Genomic DNA, 23,997 nt, shown 5'->3' on the forward strand with positions numbered 1-23,997 from the left:
TTATGCAGGTTCTTTTCGATACCAACCGTGCTGAAGACAGGAGGTTGCTGATGCAGTAGTCCTTCAGCTGAATCCTGTTATCTGGTGCCTTACTCTGCTGTGCGGTGCATTGCAGCAGAGAAAGCTGTGTGGTTTTTGTTACCCTGTTCCTTTTGCTGTCTGTCTATCCTTACCTTGTGTTGTATTAGTGCAGTGGTGAGACCAGTGTCTTCCCTTGTCAGTTGCCTACTTAGGGATAGGTGCAGGGCAAGTGAGGGCTAAGGTATCCTGCTCGGCTACAGGTTGAAAGAACCTGTAGAAGGATGCTAGTAAGAGCAGGGCACATCCTCAGGAGAGTGCAGGTGGTGTTCATTTCCCCGTTCTCTATCGCATGGCCCATCATTTTATTTGTGTCCCCGGTGTTCCCTTGTTTTACCGTTTCGTGACTGACCAATTGTTGGGTCGTGCCACACAGGGCCAGTCACTTCGTGACACAGGTCTTATCTATAGCCTTTTCCTGGGATTCCTTTTTTGACCTTCCTTAGCAAGTGTTATTTCCTTTATTTTTAGGATACCACTTTATTTGCCTCTTTTCCCATTTAATTATTCTTTGGTTTCATCTTTTTGATCTGTTTAAGGGGCTCATTTACTTAGGACTACTCTCTACTTGCTTAAGTTCATTTATATACAGTATCTATATACTGTAGCTCATCACTATGTATTGGATTGACTGCTATGCTACTTGAACATTTCTTTTCCCAGTAGTCTCTTGGTGTGTAATATTTATAGTACAGTATATCTCAGGTGCACACAGCGGAGGAGTCTGGTTTGTCTTTATTTGGTCCTCCAGCTTTTTCTCACATTCGCTTTAATAGCTTTTTAATTGTTTTTAAACATGTGATTTTTGTCGTGTACATATTTGTTTTACAATAAAATTACTGATTTCATTTATAACGGTGATCCTAGCCTTGTATAAACACCTCATTTTTTCTTATTTCTTCTTCACACCCAGAATAGTTATGCTCCTAAATAAGTGTATATGAAATTATGACTTGTGGGGTCAGGAGAATTTTCTATCATTAGGCATGGAAAATTTTTATTTCATATGTTAACTAAAAATTATCAAGTAGGTATTCATTACCTGTTCTGATGGGATATCGGCCAGTCAAAAATGCTGATCTACTTGGGGTACATAGAGCAGCTGCAGCAATGTGTTGAGTAAGTTTTACGCCTTCACTGGTCAGTCTATCAATATTAGGAGTCCTGAAGTTATATGAAAACTATAATTAACACAAGAAAATTAATAATAATGATCTTTATTTTTATATAGCGCTAACATATTCCGCAGCGCTTTACAGTTTGCACACATTATCATCACTGTCCCCGATGGGGCTCACAATCTAAATTCCCTATTAGTAAGTCTTTGGAAAGTGGGAGGAAATCGGAGTACCCGGAGGAAACGCCCTTAAAAACACATTTTATTCCGATAATCACTAAAAAACACATTCCCAGTGAAAAAAATGCCAAAAAAATAGAGACCTGGTCTAAAGTGCTGCACAGCCCTATACTAAGACCTAGCTGATACCTTCCTGGCCGTGGAGGTTGGCACCCTAATAGTACGATATTGGCGCCCCCACTCAACCGTGGCGGTTCATCAAGAGGTATAACCGATGCTCTGAATGATATTATTGCTGCTTCATGCCTGATACCACGATCATGATGGCCATCATCATCGTGGTATCAGGCATGAAGCAGCAATAATATCATTCAGAGCATCGGTATACCTCCTGATGAACCGCCACGGCGGGGAAACGCGTTGAGGGTTCTCCCTAGACATGATAAGTGACCATCTATTATCTATTCAATGTATCTGACCATCTCTATTACCCCAAGTGGGGTTAGCTGTTTATTATGCCTCTTGAGGGCATGTTAGGTCACATGACATCATGATATGGTAATATGCATTTTTATCGCTATAGCTTGATATTTGTGTCTGGTCTGCACTAGTCCTAGGGCACTTTGATTTTTTTCATTTCTGCACTATCTAAGAATTGTTTTCCCCTCTGTGATACTAGAGATCACTAGGGAAGCGAGGGATAGTCCTCGTTGAGTGGGGGCACTAATATCGTACTATTAGGGTGCCAACCTCCACGGCCAGGAAGGTATCCAGCTAGGCCTTACTATAGGGCTGAGCAGCACTTTAGACCAGGTCTCTATTTTTTGGCATTCTTGCCATTTTTCACTGGGATGGTGTTTTTTTTTTTTTAGTGATTATCGGAATAAAATGTGTTTTTAAGGGAATTTGCATGTTTACATATATATTTTTTCAAATTTACTTGAATTAGTTGATATTCTCTTTTACCCGGAGGAAACCCACGCAAACACTGGGAGAACATACAAACTCCTTGCAGATGTTGTCCTTGGTGGGATTCAAAACCAGGACTCCAGTGCTGCAAGGCTGCAATGCTATCCACTGAGCCACCATGCTGCCCATAAAATTAACCTAACATTTAAATAAATCCAAAATAATGGACCTGGTTGTTATCTTTTTCATTTTACTGTCTGATTTGGTTGGTTCTTATCATGTTTATTTGAGACCATACTATTCGATTAACACATAGTACTGCGATTTTAAAACTCAGATTGTCCAATTACCCTCTTGCTCTTTGGATACCACAGTGAAACTTTTAATTTTACTCTCAATTCTCAATTAGTGACCCTGCTTAGCAGAGACTACACTTATGCGTTGTCCTCTGGAATTAATTGCTGAGATGTTCTTACCAGGCAACTCCTAATCACTATTTCTTGAACTTCCACTTCATAATTTTCTTCTGATGATCTTTGAGCTGTACCTGATCCCCACATAAGTTTAATCTGCTTGGCCATTGCCAGTTGATGACTATTCTGGTGATCATGACCTGGGAGTTCCTCAGTAGAAAAGTCCAACCTTCCGTTAGGTGCTGGGTGAAGACCAAGTCCCTTAAACTCCTTATCCCAGTCTACCCAGTACCAAGTCATCTAGCATCCATAATACAGATAAACATTGTTACAGTTACCTTATAGTGGTGTTCCCATAGCAACCAATATCCCCAATTCCAAGGTCATCAGCCAAAAACAATAATATGTTTGGCTTTTGGACAGCTGCTTCATTTTCTAGATATAAGCTGAGAACCAAAAGTAGAAATGATAAAATGGCCATCTAACACCTGAAAATAGAAAAAAAAAAGCAATATCTGTTAAATCAATATCCCATCCTGCTGATGCCAGGTTAAAGAAATGCAAGTGTGTGTATTTTTTAGAGCAACTAGCACTAGATGAAAGATGAATGTTTGTGGAGTAGTGTTGAGCATTCCGATACTGCAAATATCGAATATCGGCCGATATCTGCTGTATCGGAATTTCGATACCGACTACCGATAATTTTACAATGTCAAATACCGGAATCGGAAGTTCCCATAATGCAATGAGCCAGTGTTGTGGCTGTGATTGGCTGCTGAAATGATGTCATCATGATGCACGGTCTGTGCGCATCATGATGCGCGGTCTGTGTGGGCCTGCCGGGGGTCTGTGCGGGCTGCCGGGGGTCTGTTTGGGCCTGCCGGGGGTCTGTATGGGCCTGCCGGGGGTCTGTATGGGCCTGCCGGGGGTCTGTGCGGGCCTGCCGGTGGTTGTGTGTGAGTGCAGGCATCGTCCGATGGGACTAAAAGTCCCATCGGGCGATGCCTGCTACAATGACAGTGATAGACACATTAGCCAATGATGGGACCGTAGTAGTCCCATCATCCGGCTATTGTGTTGAATTTAAAAAAAACAACAAAAAACATACATACTACATATATACAACATTCATACAACATACATACTACATATATACCACATTCATACAACATACATACATATATATACTACATTCATACAACATACATACTACATACATACTGCATATATACCACATTCATACAACATACATACATACATACTACATATATACTACATTCATATAACATACATACACACTACATACTACATACATACTACATTCATACAACATACATACTACATACATACTACATTCATACAACATACATACTACATACATACTACATATATACTATATTCATACATACACATATACTACATTCATACATACATACTACATACATACTACATATATACTACATTCATACAACATACATGCATACTACATTCATATAGACATACAGTACATATAGCATAGAGTACATACTCACCATCACTTGTCACTTTGATCCCCGAAGCCAGTGTCATCTCACTGTAAAAAATATTAAAATAACAAGCAACCGATATTCTCCCTGATCCGCAGAAATCCATGAGTGTCCCATGACGATCTCTTGCAGTGCATCACTGAGAGGTTACTATAATTCACTGGTCTAACTTTATGGCAAAGCTGCGTGGGAACTTTCTCACACAGCAATGCCAAAAGTGAGACTAGGGACTATTTTTTTTACAGTGGCGGAGGAATACAGTGCGGAAGGATACCTACCTCCCGTCATTGTATTCCTGGGGCCCCTAGAGAGCGGTGGCATCAGCTGATGCTGCTGTTCTCCACAGGAGATCGTCATGGGACACTCATGGATTTCTGCAGATCAGGGAGTATATCGGTTGTTTGTTAGTTTAATATTTTTTACAGATGACACTGGCTTCGGGGATCAAAGTGACAAGTGATGGTGAGTATGTACTCTATGTTATATGTACTGTATGTCTATATGTATGTATTGTATGAATGTATGAATGTATTGTATGTAGTATGTATGTTGTATGTCTGTAGCATGTTTTATGTATGTAGTATGTATGTAGTATGTACTATGTATGTATGTTGTATGAATGTAGTATACAGTATATGTAGTATGTATGTAGTTTGTATGTAGCATGTTTTATGCATGTTGTATGTATGTAGTATATACTATGTATGTATGTTGTATGTATGTAGTATATACAGTCATATGTTAAAGTTTAGGCACCCCTATTAATGTTAACCTTTTTTCTTTATAACAATTTTGGTTTTTGCAACAGCTATTTCAGTTTCATATATCTAATAACTGATGGACTCAGTTATATTTCTGGATTCAAATGAGGTTTATTGTACTAACAGAAAATGTGCAATCTGCATTTAAACAAAATTTGACCGGTGCAAAAGTATGGGCACCTCAACATAAAAGTGACATTAATATTTCATAGATCCTCCTTTTGCAAAAATAACAGCCTCTAGTCGCTTCCTGTAGCTATTAATGAGTTCCTGGATCCTGGATGAAGGTATTTGTGACCATTCCTGTTTACAAAACAATTCCAGTTCAGTTAAGTTTGATGGTCGCCGAGCATGGACAGCCCGCTTCAAATCATCCCACAGATGTTCAATGATATTCAGGTCTGGGGACTGGGAAGGCCATTCCAGAACATTGTAATTGTTCCTCTGCATGAATGCCTGAGTAGATTTGGAGCGGTGTTTTGGATAATTGTCTTGCTGAAATATTCATCTCCTGCGTAACTTCAACTTCGTCACTGATTCTTGCACATTATTGTCAAGAATTTGCTGATACTGAGTTGAATCCATGTGACCCTCAACTTTAACAAGATTCCCGGTGCCAGCATTGGCCACACAGCCCCAAAGCATGATGGAACCTCCACCAATTTTTACTGTGGGTAGCAAGTGTTTTTCTTGGAATGTTGTGTTTTTTAGCCTCCATGCATAACGCTTTTTTGTATGACCAAACAACTCAATCTTTGTTTCATCAGTCCACAGGACCTTCTTCCAAAATGTAACTGGCTTGTCCAAATGTGCTTTTGCATACCTCAGGCGACTCTGTTCGTGGCGTGCTTGCAGAAATGGCTTCTTTCGCATCACTCTCCCATACAGCTTCTCCTTGTGCTAAGTGCGCTGTATTGTTGACCGATGCACAGTGACACCATCTGCAGCAAGATGATGCTGCAGGTCTTTGGAGGTGGTCTGTGGATTGTCCTTGACTGTTCTCACCATTCTTCTTCTCTGCCTTTCTGATATTTTTCTTGGCCTGCCACTTCTGGGCTTAACAAGAACTGTACCTGTGTTCTTCCATTTCCTTACTATGTTCCTCACAGTGGAAACTGACAGGTTAAATCTCTGAGACAACTTTTTGTTTCCTTCCCCTGAAAAGCTATGTTGAATAATCTTTGTTTTCAGATCATTTGAGAGTTGTTTTGAGGAGCCCATGATGCCACTCTTCATAGGAGAATCAAATAGGAGAACTACTTGCAAGTGGCCACCTTAAATACCTTTTCTCATGATTTGATACACCTGGCTATGAAGTTCAAAGCTCAATGAGGTTACAAAACCAATTTAGTGCTTCAGGAAGTCAGTAAAAAGTAGTTAGGAGTGTTCAAGTCAAGAAAATGATAAGGGTGCCCATAGTTTTGCACCTGTCAAATTTTGTTTAAATGCAGATTACACATTTTCTGTTAGTACAATAAACCTCATTTGAATCCAGAAATATAACTGAGTCCATCAGTTATTAGATATGTGAAACTGAAATAGCTGTTGCAAAAACCAAAATTGTTATAAAGAAAAAAGGTTAACATTAATAGGGGTGCCCAAACTTTAACATATGACTGTATGTAGTATGTATAAATGTAGTATATATGTAGTATGTATGTATGTTGTATGAATGTAGTATATATGTAGTATGTATGTAGTATGTACAGTTGTGGCCAAAAGTATTGACACCCCTGCAATTCTTTCAGATAATACTCAGTTTCTTCCTGAAAATGATTGCAAACACAAATTCTTTGGTATTATTATTTTCATTTAATTTGTCTCAAATGAAAAAACACAAAAGAGAATGAAGCAAAAAGCAAAACATTGATCATTTCACACAAAACTCCAAAAATGGGCCAGACAAAAGTATTGGCACCCTCAGCCTAATACTTGGTTGCACAACCTTTAGCCAAAATAACTGCGACCAACCGCTTCCGGTAACCATCAATGCGTTTCTTACAATGCTCTGCTGGAATTTTAGACCAATCTTCTTTGGCAAACTGCTCCAGGTCCCTGATATTTAAAGGGTGCCTTCTCCAAACTGCCATTTTTAGATCTCTCCACAGGTGTTCTATGGGATTCAGGTCTGGACTCATTGCTGGCCACCTTAGAAGTCTCCAGTGCTCTCTCTCAAACCATTTTCTAGTGCTTTTTGAAGTGTGTTTTGGGTCATTGTCCTGATGGAAGACCCATGACCTCTGAGGGAGATGGATGTTAGTCGAGGTTCTTTATCCAACGTCCGCACAATCTAGCGTTGAAATCTCTTGTCAATTTTTCTTTTACGTCCACATCTAGGGAGGTTAGCCACAGTGCAATGGGCTTTAAACTTCTTGATGACACTGAGCACGGTAGACACAGGAACAATCTGGTCTTTGGAGATGGACTTGTAGCCTTGAGATTGCTCATGCTTCATCACAATTTGGTTTCTCAAGTCCTCAGACAGTTCTTTGATCTTCTTTCTTTTCTCCATGCTCAATGTGGTACACACAAGGACACAGGACAGAGGTTGAGTCAACTTTAATCCATGTCAACTGGCTGCAAGTGTGATTTAGTTATTGCCAACACCTGTTAGGTGCCACAGGTAAGTTACAGGTGCTGTTAATTACACAAATTAGAGAAGCATCACATGATTTTTCGAACAGTGCCAATACTTTTGGCCACCCTCTTTGTTATGTTTGGTGTGGAATTATATCCAATTTGGCTTTAGGACAATTCTTTTTGTGTTTTTTCATTTATGACAAATTTAATGAAGATAATAATACCAAAGAATTTGTGTTTGCAATCATTTTCAGGAAGAAACTGAGTATTATCTGACAGAATTGCAGGGGTGTCAATACTTTTGGCCACAACTGTATGTATGTTGTATAAATGTAGTGTATATGAAGTATGTATTTATGTTGTATGAATGTAGTAAATATGAAGTATGTATGTAGTATGTAGTATGTATGTATGTTGTATGAATGTAGCATATATGAAGTATGTATGTAGTATATATGTAGTATATATGAAGTATGTATGTAGTATGTATGTTGTATGTATGTAGTATGTATGTTGTATGAATGTAGTATATATGAAGTATGTATGTAGTATGTATGTTGTATGAATGTAGTATATATATAAAGTATGTATGTATGTTGTATGAATGTAGTATGTATGTTGTATGAATGTAGTATATATGAAGTATGTATGTAGTATGTAGTATGTATGTTGTATGAATGTAGTATGTATGTATGTTGTATGAATGTAGTATGTATGTAGTATGTATGTTTTTTTTTTTTTGCTTTTTTTACATTCAACACATTAACTGGATGATGGGACTACTACTGTCCCATCATTGGCTAATGTGTTAATCACTGTCACTGTAGCAGGCATAGCCCAGGGAAACAGGGAAATAACAAAGAAGACAAAAATGCTGTACACAGTACACATACATTTGCTGGGAGCTGCCCACTGCAGCACCACCTGTTCAGTCTTTCCTCCTCAGGACACAAACCACTGGAGAATCCTCTCTCCAATCCTACTGAACCAAGACTGAGGTGGAGATAATGTGGATGTCCTCCCACCCACTCTATGGATGTCCAAATAAAAGCTAGCCTATTGTATAAATTAGCTTAACCCCTCATGGTATTTAGTGTGCTGGAGGATAAAACTCTGCTTTTTTTTATAATTGACGCCATTAAGTATAGTGAAACATATCTCCCATCCAGCACTTTACCACAACAAGCATACATGTGTCTTTGTATGTATAATATATATATATATATGCAGTTTGGAAAATAAGTATTCAATACACTGCCAATTTTGCGAGTTTTCCCACCTCCAAAGAATGGAGAGGTCTGTAATTTTTCTTGTAGGTACACTTGAACTGTGAGAGACAGAATCTAAAAATAAAAAAACAGAAAATCACATTGTATGATTTTCAAATAATTAAATTGCATTTTATTGCATGAAATAAGTATTTACCATATTTTTTGGACTATAAGAGGCACTTTTTTCCAACAAAAATGTTGAGGAAAAAAGGGTGTGCGTCTTATAGTCCGGGTGTACCGGCTCTGGCTGTGGTGGGGAGGCGGGGGAATGGCATTGGCGGAGCAGCAGGTCATCATCATACGTACCTGGAGCCGGTGGATGTGGCTAAATGAATATTCATTTCTCTTGATTAGCGGCACACATGACCACTGGCAGCAGCAGGAAGCGGGTGGCTGACACTGCGTGCTACTGAAGAGGCATGAATACTCACTGCTCTCTCAGCACACAGTCCCGGCAAATATTCTGGCAGCTGTGCTCTGCTTGTGAGCAGCGCATGACATCTCTGCCATGCACTGCTCACATGCATAAAGCAGTTGCTGGCACCGGAGCAGGACGCATCGAGGGAGCGCCGGATAGGTAAGTGTAATGGTTTGTTTTTTTAATATTTTCTGATGGGGCCATGCATACCAGGATGGGGATGGGGGTGGGGGCCAATTATAAAGATGGGGCCATGAATACCAGGACCGGGATAGGGGCCAATCATACCAGAATAGGGATGGGGCCATGCATACTAGGACAAGATGGGGGCCCTGCATACCAGGATAAGGATGGGGCCATGCATATTAGGATGAGATGGGGGCCCTGCATACCAGGATAGGGATGGGACCATGTATACTAGTATAGGGATGAAGGCGATCATTTCTGCCATGATAGTGATGAGGAATCCTTGCATACCAGAAGAAGGATGAGGGATCCATGCATACCAGGATAGGGATGAGTGGGCGAACATACCAGGGTAGGGATGAGGGGGCCATGTGTATCAGGATAGGGATGAGTGGACCATATATACCAGGATAGAGGATATTAAGTACAGAATTGACCACCTTTTTTGTTTAAATTTTTTCCCCTAATTTCCTATTCTAAAACCTAGGTGCAGCTTATGGTCCGGTGCGTCTTACAGCCCAAAAAATACGGTAATCACCTACCAACCAGCAAGGATTCTGGCTCTCAGACCTGTTAGTTTTTCTTTAAGAAGCCCTCCATCTCTACAATCATTACATGTATTAATTGCACCTGTTTGAACTCATTACCTGTAGAAAAGACTCCTTTCCACATACTCAATCACACTTCAACTTTTCGACCATGGCCAAGATCAAAGAGCTGTCTAAGGAGACCAGGAACAAAATTGTAGACATGCACAAGTCTGGGATGGGCTACAGTACTATAGGCAAACAGCTTGGTGAGAAGGCAACAACTGCTGGCACAATTATTAGAAAATGGAAGAAACACAAGATGAATGTCAATCTTCCTCAGCCTGGGGCAAGATCCAGCCTCGTGGGGTAAGGATGATTCTGAGAAAGGTCAGGAATCAACCCAGAATTACATGGGAGGACCTGATAAATGAGCTGAAGAGAACTTGGACCACAGTTTGAAATATTACTGTAAGTAACACACTAGGCCATCATGTGCTAAAATCCTGCAGGGCTCGTAAGGTCCCCTGCTCGTGCTAACACATGTTCAGGCCCATTTGAAATTTGCCAATTACCAGCTGGATGATCCAGAGGAGGCATGGGAGAAGGTCAGGTGGTCAGATGAGAATAAAATAGACCTTTTTTGTTAACAACTCCACTTGCCATGTTTGGAGGTAGAATTAGGATGTACAACCCCGATAACACCGTCTCAATGGTGAAACATGGTGGGGGTGCTTCTCTGCAAAGGGGACAGTGTGACTCCACTGTATTGAAGAGAGGAGGGATGGGGTCATGTATTGCGAGATATTGGACAAAATCCTCCTTCTCTCAGTAAGAACATTGAAAATGGGTCGTGGCTGAGTCTTCCAGCATGACAATGACCAGAAACACACAGCCAGGGTAACTAAGGAGACGCTCAATAAGAAGCATTTCAAGGTCCGGGAGTGGCCTAGCTAGTCTCCAGACCTGAACGCAATAGAAAATCTTAAGAGGGAGCTGAAACTCAATGTTGCCCAGCAACGAAACTTGAAAAATCTGTATGGCAGAGTGGGCTAAAATCCTTACTGCGGTTTGTGCAAACTTGGTCAAGATCTACAGGAAACGTCTGACCTCTGCAACTGCAAGCAAAGGTTTCTGTACGAATATTAAGTTCTGTTTTTCCATTGTATTGAATACTTATTTCATTCAATAAAACACCAATTAATTATGTAAAAATCTTACTAAGTGATTTTTCTGATTTTTGCTAAGATTATGTCTCTCACAGTTGAAGTGTACCTGTGATAAAAATTACAGACCTCTCCATTCTTTGTAGGTGGGAAAACTTGTGTGTGTGTGTGTGTGTATATATATATATATATATATATATATATATATACACTCACTGGCCACTTTATTAGGTACACCTGTCCAACTGTGTGTTAAGACTTAATTTCTAATCAGCCAATCACATGGCGGCAACTCAGAGCATTTAGGCATGTAGACATGGTCAAGACAATCTCCTGCAGTTCAAACCGAGCATCAGTATGGGGAAGAAAGGTGATTTGAGTGCCTTTGAACGTGGCATGATTGTTGGTGCCAGAAGGGCTGGTCTGAGTATTTCAGAAACTGCTGATCTACTGGGATTTTCACGCACAACCATCTCTAGGGTTTACAGAGAATGGTCCGAAAAAGAAAAAAAATCCAGTGAGCGGCAGTTCTGTGGCCGGAAATGCCTTGTTGATGCCAGAGGTCAGAGGAGAATGGGCAGACTGGTTCGAGCTGATAGAAAGGCAACAGTGACTCAAATTGCCACCCGTTACAACCAAGGTAGGCAGAAGAGCATCTCTGAACGCAGCACAGTGCGTCGAACTTTGAGGCAGATGGGCTACAGCAGCAGAAGACCACACTGGGTACCACTCCTCTCAGCTAAGAACAGGAAACTGAGGCTACAATTTGCACAAGCTCATCGAAATTGGACAGTAGAAGATTGGAAAAACGTTGCCTGGTCTGATGAGTCTCGATTTCTGCTGCGACATTCGGATGGTAGGGTCAGAATTTGGCGTAAACAACATGAAAGCATGGATCCATCCTGCCTTGTATCAACGGTTCAGGCTGGTGGTGGTGGTGTCATGGTGTGGGGAATTTTTTCTTGGCACTCTTTGGGCCCCTTGGTACCAATTGAGCATCGTTGCAACGCCACAGCCTACCTGAGTATTGTTGCTGACCATGTCCATCCCTTTATGACCACAATGTACCCAACATCTGATGGCTACTTTCAGCAGGATAATGCGCCATGTCATAAAGCTCGAATCATCTCAGATTGGTTTCTTGAACATGACAATGAGTTCACTGTACTCAAATGGCCTCCTCAGTCACCAGATCTCAATCCAATAGAGCATCTTTGGGATGTGGTGGAACGGGAGATTCGCATCAGGGATGTGCAGCCGACAAATCTGCGCCAACTGTGTGATGCCATCATGTCAATATGGTCCAAAATCTCTGAGGAATGCTTCCAGCACCTTGTTGAATCTCTGCCACGAAGAATTGAGGCAGTTCTGAAGGCAAAAGGGGGTCCAACCCCTTACTAGCATGGTGTACCTAATAAAGTGGCCAGTGAGTGTATATATATGGGTCGCCCTCCCAGGGCTTTGGGGTACTCGGTACCGGGCTGGTATCAGTGGGATGTGTCACAGCAGCTGTGACCCGGACCGTGGCCCTGGGCGCCCAAGCAATAGGGAGATGTGAATGGTGGAATGTAGTTAAATGGATAGTTTGTGACGCCACCTGTGGTGTTCGGCAAGGGAGGTGTTAAGCCGACGCTGCAGACAGATCCTCCGGGACAGATGGTGTGGTGCAGCAATGATGGTATAGCCCTCCACAGGCAGGGCTGTTGTCCTAGAGCAAAAAATGACTAAGTATGGAATGGACAAGGCAACTGTTAGGTGGATTCATAACTGGCTTAGTGATCGGACTCAAAGAGTGGTCGTAAATGGCTGCACATCCAGTTGGAAGAATGTCTCAAGTGGGGTACCACAGGGCTCTGTCCTGGGCCCTGTATTGTTCAACATCTTTATCAACGATTTAGATGAAGGAATTGAGGGTAAACTGATTAAATTTGCTGATGACACAAAGCTAGGAGGGATAGCTAATACTAGAGAAGAGAGAGGGAGGATTCAAAAAGATTTAAATAAACTGGAGAAGTGGGCTGCAACTAACAGAATGGTTTTTAACAGGGAGAAATGCAAAGTACTACATCTGGGCAATAAAAATGAAAAAAGCATACATAGAATGGGAGGAATAGGGCTAAGTGACAGCACATGTGAAAAAGACTTGGGTATACTAATAGATCACAGAGTGAATATGAGTCAACAGTGTGATGCAGCAGCAAAAAAGGCAAATGCAATTCTAGGATGTATTAACAGAAGCATACAGTCTAGATCACGTGAAGTCATTATTTCCCTCTACTCCTCTTTGGTCAGACCTCATCTGGAATATTGTGTCCAGTTTTGGGCACCACATTTTAAAAAAGACATCAACAAACTGGAGCAAGTTCAGAAAAGAGCGACCAGAATGGTGACTGGTCTGCAAACCCTGTCTTATGAGGAAAGGTTGCAGGATTTGGGAATGTTTAGTTTGCAAAAGAGAAGACTGAGAGGAGACTTAATAGCTGTCTACAAATATCTAAAGGGCTGTCACATTGTAGAAGGATCAACTTTATTCTCATTTGCACAAGGAAAGACTAGAAGCAATGGGATGAAACTGAATGGGAGGAGACACAGATTAGATATTAGAAAAAACTTTTTGACAGTTAGAGTGATCAATGAGTGGAACAGGCTGCCACGAGAAGTGGTGAGTTCTCCTTCAATGGAAGTCTTCAAACAGAGGCTGGACAGACATCTGACTGGGATGATTTAGCGAATCCTGCTTTGAGCAGGGGGTTGGACCAGATGGCCCAGGAGGTCCCTTCCAACTCTACGATTCTATGATTCTATGTGTAGATGCACAGGGGATGTAGCAGTGCTAGGCAGACGGGCGCAGGAAGGAATGGAGGACACCAGAGCATGTAGTTCCAAAGCTTTACTCACAGCCTGTAGTGCCTGCTTCTGTGCCGTGTCCTCCGGGTCAGGGACTCAGTCAACCTCCAGGCAAGATGGAATGCTCCCTTCCACACTTCGCCAACTCATGTGCCTTTTCTGAACGTCTCCTCTCTAGCGCCTTTAAGTGTGAAGATCTCCTAGATCCTAGTACTAAGTTACACTGGAGTTCCTCCTGACAAATGTCCCCAAGAGCTCTACTTGCACGGCAGACAGCTGTAGCCTGCTTCGGGGACTCTCTACTCCTAAGTCCCGGCTCTCTATCTGTGTTGCTGCTGTGCCCTCAAGTCTTAGATGGGAGTAGTGCATTTACAGCCCACTACTCCACTGGTGTCTGCTGCAGAACCATTAGTGTTCGTACAACCTCAGGGACCGGGCCCCGGCCTTGCGCTTAGAACTTTAAGGAAGGGGTCTTCCGCTAACCCACGTCCTCTATGTTCCCTTTACTCCTACGTTCCATACTTGTCCTTTCCCTTCTATGGAAGCTCAGGCTTCAGTTCAATGTCCTTCTCCTTCTTTCCTTTCCCATGCCAGCTGGCTCAGATCACAGAGGCAGCTTCAGCACTCCTTCCTCCATCCCTCTTCCAGGGATCCCCACTCCTCCCGAGTGGCTTCCTCTCTCACTGACCTCCTGTCAGACTGAACCCACTGAACCTCAATCCTGGAACCGCCCCACTCTTTTATATGTATCCTAAACTCCACCCACCTTCCAGCACGTCTAGTGTTCCAAGCAGTGAACCACCAAAGCAATGATGGTATAGCCCTCCACAGGCAGGGCTGTTGTCCCAGAGCAGTGAAGATGTGGAGACACTTAGGTGGTGTAGCGTCTGGCGCAGGGGATGTAGCAGTGCTAGGCGGATGGGCGCAGGAAGGAATGGAGGACACCAGGGCATGTAGTTCCAAAGCTTTACTCAGAGTCTGTAGTGCCCGCTTCTGTGCCGTGTCCTCCGGGTCAGGGACTCAGTCAACCTCCAGGCAAGATGGAAAGCTCCCTTCCACACTCCGCCAACTTATGTGCCTTTTCTGAACATCTCCTCTCTAGCGCCTTTAAGTGTGAAGATCTCCTAGTAGTAAGTTACACTGGAGTTCCTCCTGACAGATGTTCCCAAGAACTCTACTTGCGCGGCAGACAGCTGTAGCCTGCTTCGGGGACTCTCTACTCCTAAGTCCCGGCTCTCTAACCGTGTTGCTGTTGTGCCCTCAAGTCTTAGATGGGAGTAGTGCATTTACAGCCCACTACTCCACCGGTGTCTGCTGCAGAACCATTTTTGTTCATACATCCTCAGGGACCGGGCCCCGGCCTTGCGCTTAGAACTTCGAGGCAGGGTTCTTCCGCTAACCCACATCCTCTATGTTCCCTTTACTCCTGCGTTCTGTACTTGTCCTTTCCCTTCTATGGAAGCTCAGGCTTCAGTTCAATGTCCTTCTCCTACTTTCCTTTCCCGTGCCAGCTGGGTCAGATCACTGAGGCAGCTGCAGCACTCCTTCCTCCATCCCTCTTCCAGGGATCCCCACTCCTCCTGAGTTGCTTCCTCTCTCACTGACCTCCTGTCAGACTGAACCCACTGAACCTCAATCCTGGAACCGTCCCACTCTTTTATATGTATCCTAAACTCCACCCACCTCCCAGCACGTCTAGTGTTCCAAGCAGGGAACCACCAAAGGTGCTCTGCTTCTCTCTAAGCAAGGAGCCGCAATGTGGCTACGCTGAACTACCCTATTGTGTGGGGTGCGAGTGTTGGAGCGTGGTCAGGAGCCCCCAACTTACCTGGATGGTGGGCACCACACCTTAGGAGAAGGTGCAGTACCTCTGTGGCGACTGAGCCTCAGGGGTGCCATATATATATATATCTATCTTGTGGTACAGTAAAGGGTGTTTTACTGGATGGGAGATATGTTTCTCCCAGCAGATTAATGTTTGGCCGGGTTTTTCCCTAAAGAAAGGACCTGCGATGATGTCAGGGTCACGTGATCAGCCCATGTGATGTCTATCTCACTGGTGGGAGGGGTTGGGCCCTATGTAATGGAGGGTGGTAATTGCCACAAGGAGACTGTGTTTCTGGAAGCTACAGGAACTTGGCTGACTCAGCCTGAAACTTGTACACAGGATCCCCATGCTGCAGGACTATGGCAGCAAGACTCGGAAGAACCCCAAGAATGGCACCTGGTGGATGCCGCAGGACCTGGCAGCCGCTTAGTTAAGCCCGTCCCGTGCAAGGGATGAGTCTGGGACCAGTGGTTCTCCAAGCTGGAGTATGTGTATGGTTTTTTCCTTATGTTCTGTTAACCGGCTGGTTACTAAGTGACATTAAAACCACTGAAACTGGACTTTATGCCTGTGTGTTGCCTCGTTACTGCTGCCCTGCCATTGCCTACCAGAGCGAATCCCTACAATATATATATATATATATATATAGTCATATGTTAAAGTTTGGGCACCCCTATTAATGTCAACCTTTTTTTCTTTCTAACAATTTTGGTTTTTGCAACAGCTATTTCAGTTTCATATATCTAATAACTGATGGACTCAGTTATATTTCTGGATTCAAATGAGGTTTATTGTACTAACAGAAAATGTGCAATCTGCATTTTAACAAAATTTGACCGGTGCAAAAGTATGGGCACCTCAACATAAAAGTGACATTAATATTTCATAGATCCTCCTTTTGCAAAAATAACAGCCTCTAGTCGCTTCCTGTAACTATTAATGAGTTCCTGGATCCTGGATGAAGGTATTTGTGACCATTCCTGTTTACAAAACAATTCCAGTTCAGTTAAGTATGATGGTCGCCGAGCATGGACAGCCCGCTTCAAATCATCCCACAGTTGTTCAATGATATTCAGGTCTGGGGACTGGGATGGCCATTCCAGAACATTGTAATTGTTCCTCTGCATGAATGCCTGAGTAGATTTGGAGCGGTGTTTTGGATCATTGTCTTGCTGAAATATCCATCCCCTGCTTAACTTCAACTTCATCACTGATTCTTGCACATTATTGTCAAGAATCTGCTGATACTGAGTTGAATCCATGCGACCCTCAACTTTAACAAGATTCCCGGTGCCGGCATTGGCCACACAGCCCCAAAGTATGATGGAACCTCCACCAAATTTTACTGTGGGTAGCAAGTGTTTTTCTTGGAATGCTGTGTTTTTTAGCCTACATGCATAACGCCTTTTTGTATGACCAAACAACTCAATCTTTGTTTCATCAGTCCACAGGACCTTCTTCCAAAATGTAACTGGCTTGTCCAAATGTGCTTTTGCATACCTCAGGCGACTCTGTTTGTGGCGTGCTTGCAGAAACGGATTCTTTCGCATCACTCTCCCATACAGCTTCTCCTTGTGCAAACTGCACTGTATTGTTGACCGATGTACAGTGACACCATCTGCAGCAAGATGATGCTGCAGGTCTTTGGAGGTGGTCTGTGGATTGTCCTTGACTGTTCTCACCATTCTTCTTCTCTGCCTTTCTGATATTTTTCTTGGCCTGCCACTTTTGGGCTTAACAAGAACTGTACCTGCGTTCTTCCATTTCCTTACTATGTTCCTCACAGTAGAAACTGAGAGGTTAAATCTCTGAGACAACTTTTGTATCCTTCCACTGAAAAGCTATGTTGAATAATCTTTGTTTTCAGATCATTTGAGAGTAGTTTTGAGGAGCCCATGATGCCACTCTTCATAGGAGAATCAAATAGGAGAACTACTTGCAAGTGGCCACCTTAAATACCTTTTCTCATGATTTGATACACCTGGCTATGAAGTTCAAAGCTCAATGAGGTTGCAAAACCAATTTAGTGCTTCAGGAAGTCAGTAAAAAGTAGTTAGGAGTGTTCAAATCAAGAAAATGATAAGGGTGCCCATACTTTTGCATTGGTCAAATTTTGTTTAAATGCAGATTGCACATTTTCTGCTAGTACAATAAACCTCATTTGAATCCAGAAATATAACTGAGTCCATCAGTTATTAGATATATGAAACTGAAATAGCTGTTGCAAAAACCAAAATTGTTATAAAGAAAAAAGGTTAACATTAATAGGGGCGCCCAAACTTTAACATATGACTATATATATAAATATATATATATATATATATATATATATACAGGGTGGTCCAAAAGTAGGTGGACAGAAAGTAGTAACATTTATTTTGATTTATATATGAAATTATATTTACTAACACAAGCCTAACATTAACACTTAAATTTTATTCTGAACAATAATACAAAAGCCCTTAAATTTTATCAACGCTGGTGCCAAAACTGTTATCCATCACAATTTGCACAGCTTTAAAGTCTGCCTCTTACGCTTCGACAAACATTTTTGCACAAGTCTCTTTGGGTATTAACCCCTTTCCTACATTGAACGTAATATTCCATCCATGTGACCTGGGACCTAAGTCCCAAGGAAGGAATATTACGTCACAGGCGATCAGCAGCGCTCACTGGGGGTGCGCAGCTGATCACGGCAGGCTGTCAGCTGATTATCACAGCTGACACCTGGCCCTATGTGTCAGGGGCGGTCACGGACCGCCCCCGACACATTAACCCCTGGCACACTGCGATCAAACATGATCGCAGTGTACCGGGAGCATAAAAGAGTAGCGCGCAGGGAGGGAACTCCCTCCGTGCTTCCCTGCGACCCCCGGAGCAGCGCGATGTGCTGCATTGCTCCGAGAGTCCTCCCTGCAGGCCCCCCGGATTCAATATGGCTGCGGAGGCCTTTGGGGTCCGGCAGGGAGGCATCTTCCTCACTGCCTGCTGAGAGCAGGCAGGAGGAAGCCTGCAGCAGCGCCTGTCAGATCGCTGATCTGACACAGCGCTGTTCTAAGTGTCAGATCGTCGATCTGACAAAAGACAGTGATGTCCCCCCCGGACAAAATCACAAAATAAATAAAAAAAAAAATTACCTAATAAATTCTTTTTTTCTAAATAAAGAAAACAATAAAAGTACACATATTTAGTATCGCCGCGTCCATAACGACCCGCCCTATAAAACTATCCCACTAGTTAACCCCTTTAGTGAACCCCTTAAAAAAAAAACAAAGCAAAAAACAATGCTTTAGTATCATACTGCCAAACAAAAAGTGCAATAACGCGCAATCAAAAAGACAGATATGAATAAACATGGTACCGCTGAAAACATCATATTGTCCCGCAAAAAACAAGCCACCATACAGCATCATCAGCGAAAAAATCTAAAAGTTATAGCTCGCAGAATAAAGCGATGCAAAAATAATTATTTTTTTATATAAAATAGTTTTTATTGCATAAAAGCAACAAAACGCAAAAAAAGACATAAATGAGGTATCGCTGTAATCGTACTGACCCAAAGAATAAAACTGCTTTATCAATTTTACTGCACGCGGAACAGTGTACAGGCACCCCCCAAAAGAAATTCATGAAATGCTGGTTTTTGCTCATTCTGTGTCCCAAAAGTCGGAATAAAAAGTGATCAAAAAATGTCACATGCCCGAAAATAGTACCAATAAAAACGTCAACTCGTCCTGCAAAAAATAAGACCTCATATGACTCTGTGGTTCAAAATATAGAAAAATTATTGCTCTCAAAATGTGGTCACGCAAAAGCTATTTTTACAATAGAAAGCGTCTTTTAGCGTGTGACAGCTACCAAACATAAAAACCCGCCATAAATAGTAAATCAAACCCCCCTTTATCACCCCCCTAGTTAGGGAAAAATAATAAAATTAAAAAAATGTATTTATTCCCATTTTCCCTTTAGGGTTAGGGCTAGGACTAGGGTTAGGGTTAGGGCTAGGGTTAGGTCTAGGGCTGAGATTATGGTTAGGGGTGTGTTGGGGTTAGGGTTGGAGTTAGAATTGGGGGTTTCCACTGTTTGGGAACATCAGGGGCTCTCCAAACGCAACATGGCGTTTGATCTCAATTCCAGCCAAAAAAGTCAAATGGCGCTGCTTCCCTTCCAAGCTCTACCATGCACCCAAATAGTGGTTTACCCCCACATATGGGATATCAGCGTACTTAAGACAAATTGGACAATAATTTTTGGGGTCCTGTTTCCCTTGGGAAAATAAAAATTGGGAGTGAAAAAATCATTTTTATGGAAAAAATATGATTTTTTAATTGTACGGCTGTACGTTATAAACTTCTGTGAAGCCCCTGGGAGTTCAAAGTTCTCACCATACATCTAGATAAGTTCCTTGGGGGGTCTAGTTTCCAAAATGGGGCCATTTGTGTGGGGTTTCCACTGTTTAGGCACATCAGGGGCTCTCCAAACGTGACATGGCACCCGATCTCAATTCCAGTCAATTTTGTGTTGAAAAAGTCAAATGGTGCTCCTTCCCTTCTGAGCTCTGCCATGCGCTTAAACAGTGGTTCCCCCCCATATATCAGGTATCAGCATACTCAGGACAAATTGCACAATAACTTTTGCAGTCCAATTTCTCCTGTTACCCTTGGTAAAATAAAAAAAAATAGGACCTGAAGTAAATTTTTTTGTGGAAAAAAAGTTAAATGTTCATTTTTTTAAACATTAAAAAAATTCCTGTGAAGCACCTGAAGGGTTAATAAACTTCTTGAATGTAGTTTTGAGCCCCTTGAGGGGTGCAGTTTTTAAAATGGTGTCACTATTTTCTATCATATAGACCCCTCAAATTGACTTCAAATGTGATGTGGTCCCTAAAAATAAAATGGTGTTGTGAAAAGGAGAAATCGCTGGTCAACTTTTAACCTTTATAACTTCCTAACAAAAAAAATTTGGGTTCCAAAATTGTGCTGATGTAAAGTAAACATGTGGAAAATTTGTGTGCCATATCTCTGTGATTTTATGGCATAAAAATTCAAAGTTGGAAAATTGCAAAATTTTCAACATTTTCGCCAAATTTCCGTTTTTTTTAAAAATAAACGCAAGTTATATGAATGAAATTTTACCACTGACATGAAGTACAATATGTCATGAGAAAACAATGGCAGAATCACCGGGATCCATGGAAGCATTCCAGAGTTATTACCTCATAAAGGGACAGTCGTCAGAATTGGCCTGGGCATTAACGTGCAAACCACCCTTGGGAGTAAAGGGGTTAATTTCTTGAAATGCATCTCTTATGTAATTTTTCAAATCACTGACACTTTTTGGTTTTCGACTATAAACTTTGTCCTTGAGCACTCCCCAAAAGAAAAAATCCATTGGGGTCATGTCTGGTGAATGTGCCGGCCAATCAAGTGGGCCCCTTCGGCCAATCCATTTATTAGGAAATGTTTCATCAAGATACTCGCAGACTACTCTTGAATAATGTGGAGGGGCCCCATCTTGTTGGAAATACAGGACATTTGAATTAGGCTGTTGCTGTAACTGGGGAACAACTTGATTCATTAGAATTTCGAGATACTTACTGTATCTCCTGTGACTGTTCCATCCACGAAAAAATGGTCCAAAAACACCAAAACTTGAAATACCACCCCAAAACATTGACACTAGGCTCATTTAGTTGTTGCTCTAATGCTAAATGCATGTTCTCATTATACCAGTAAATACAATTATGTCTGTTAATATGGCCAGATAATTTGAAAGAAGCTTCATCACTCCACATTTTCTTCAATCTCGCTAAATTGCAGCCACCTGTCTGGATCATCCTCCAATAAACCATGAAATAGACTTGGACGATAAGCTTTCCACCCAATAGATTTCAGGATTATCATGTTGCATGCTCGTGAAATTCCCATATCTAAAGAGACTCTTCTGGTGGACTTTTTTGGACTATGAACAAATGTTTCAGCAACAAGTTGTTTATTATTTTCTGTACAGGCTGTTTTGGGTCGACCAGTTTTAGTAGCATTAAGGATTGAGCAAGTGGCATCGAATTTGTCACGAATGCGGTAAATGGTTTGACTCTTTGGGGCTTAGGTACCAAATGTTTCAACCCAATTTGCTCTAACTGTTTTAGCATTTTGAGATTTCCAATACTCTTTTAAAATCCATTTTCTTTGATCTATATTTAAATTATTTGCCATTATGGGTTATCTGAATTATCTGAAAAGAAAACAGATTTGGGGGAGATATATCTGTGAAAACTGGATCTGCAAAACTGACTCAGTTGCCCTTATCAGCCAATCAGATTCCACCTTTCATTTTCCAAAGAGTCTGTGAATAATGAAAAGTTGAATCTGATTGGCTGCTAAGGGCAACTGAGTCAGTTTCACTTTACACCATGTTTGATAAATCTCCCCCTTCATAACTCTATTACACATACTGTCCACTTACTTTTGGACCACCCTGTATATATGCCATACTATGCTATAAATATATCTTACTATATATATATATATATATATATATATATATACACTCACTGGCCACTTTATTAGGTACACCATGCTAGTAACGGGTTGGACCCCCTTTTGCCTTCAGAACTGCCTCAATTCTTCATGGCAGAGATTCAACAAGGTGCTGGAAGCATTCCTCAGAGATTTTGGACCATATTGACATGATGGCATCACACAGTTGGCGCAGATTTGTCGGCTGCACATCCCTGATGCGAATCTCCCGTTCCACCACATCCCAAAGATGCTCTATTGGATTGAGATCTGGTGACTGAGGAGGCCATTTGAGTACAGTGAACTCATTGTCATGTTCAAGAAACCAATCTGAGATGATTCGAGCTTTATGACATGGCGCATTATCCTGCTGAAAGTAGCCATCAGATGTTGGGTACATTGTGGTCATAAAGGGATGGACATGGTCAGCAACAATACTCAGGTAGGCTGTGGCGTTGCAACGATGCTCAATTGGTACCAAGGGGCCCAAAGAGTGCCAAGAAAAAATTCCCCACACCATGACACCACCACCACCAGCCTGAACCGTTGATACAAGGCAGGATGGATCCATGCTTTCATGTTGTTTACGCCAAATTCTGACCCTACCATCCGAATGTCGCAGCAGAAATCGAGACTCATCAGACCAGGCAACGTTTTTCCAATCTTCTACTGTCCAATTTCGATGAGCTTGTGCAAATTGTAGCCTCAGTTTCCTGTTCTTAGCTGAGAGGAGTGGTACCCAGTGTGGTCTTCTGCTGCTGTAGCCCATCTGCCTCAAAGTTCGACGCACTGTGCGTTCAGAGATGCTCTTCTGCCTACCTTGGTTGTAACGGGTGGCAATTTGAGTCACTGTTGCCTTTCTATCAGCTCGAACCAGTCTGCCCATTCTCCTCTGACCTCTGGCATCAACAAGGCATTTCCGGCCACAGAACTGCCGCTCACTGGATTTTTTTTCTTTTTCGGACCATTCTCTGTAAACCCTAGAGATGGTTGTGCGTGAAAATCCCAGTAGATCAGCAGTTTCTGAAATACTCAGACCAGCCCTTCTGGCACCAACAATCATGCCACGTTCAAAGGCACTCAAATCACCTTTCTTCCCCATACTGATGCTCGGTTTGAACTGCAGGAGATTGTCTTGACCATGTCTACATGCCTAAATGCACTGAGTTGCCGCCATGTGATTGGCTGATTAGAAATTAAGTCTTAACACACAGTTGGACAGGTGTACCTAATAAAGTGGCCAGTGAGTGTATATATATATATATATATATATATACTATGCTTACTATATATAAATATATCTTACTATATATAGATATATCTTACTTACTGTGATAGACTTCTCATCTGCTATTCTTGGTTGCCTGACTGGCCTGTGATGATTTGCAGATTTAGCTTTGTGATTCTGTTTGTTCACTCTGAACATCCATTCGGGAAATCTTTAACAAAGGACAAAGTAAAGCAGAGCTCAAAGGGCAAGTATTACACACTTGGCCCAAAAACAAATGACCTGAGTGGAAAAGCACAGTTTTCCTTTTTTAAGACAGCAAATTCAATGTGGGTCGCCCTCCCAGGGCTGTGGGGTACTTGGTACCGGGCCGGTCTCTCAGAGGGGATTGTCACTGCAGCGGTGACCCGGTCCGTGGCCCTGGGCGCCCATGTAAAAGGTGTT

General features: G+C 42.1%; 1 protein-coding gene across 2 annotated transcripts in view; it reads right to left on the reverse strand.

The window, feature by feature from the left end:
* LOC141080611 (arylsulfatase H-like) overlaps positions 1-23,759 on the reverse strand; it is an 89,805-nt gene extending 66,046 nt beyond the window's left edge. The window contains exons 1-4 of one of the 2 annotated variants that reach the window (XM_073565954.1): positions 23,656-23,759; positions 8,844-8,907; positions 3,036-3,185; positions 1,121-1,242 (exon numbers count right to left, since the gene is read on the reverse strand). In XM_073565954.1, the coding sequence (XP_073422055.1) occupies positions 1,121-1,242; positions 3,036-3,178 (265 nt within the window). In that variant the 5' untranslated portion in view covers positions 3,179-3,185; positions 8,844-8,907; positions 23,656-23,759. The remainder of the gene's footprint in view (positions 1-1,120; positions 1,243-3,035; positions 3,186-8,843; positions 8,908-23,655) is intronic. The other variant, XM_073565955.1, reaches the window with a different exon arrangement.
* Between the last annotated feature and the right edge of the window lie 238 nt (positions 23,760-23,997).

The sequence above is a fragment of the Dendrobates tinctorius genome, unplaced genomic scaffold, assembly GCF_039654945.1.
Source record: "Dendrobates tinctorius isolate UK_male_01 unplaced genomic scaffold, ASM3965494v1 ptg000016l, whole genome shotgun sequence".
In the NCBI taxonomy this organism is placed as follows: domain Eukaryota; kingdom Metazoa; phylum Chordata; class Amphibia; order Anura; family Dendrobatidae; genus Dendrobates; species Dendrobates tinctorius.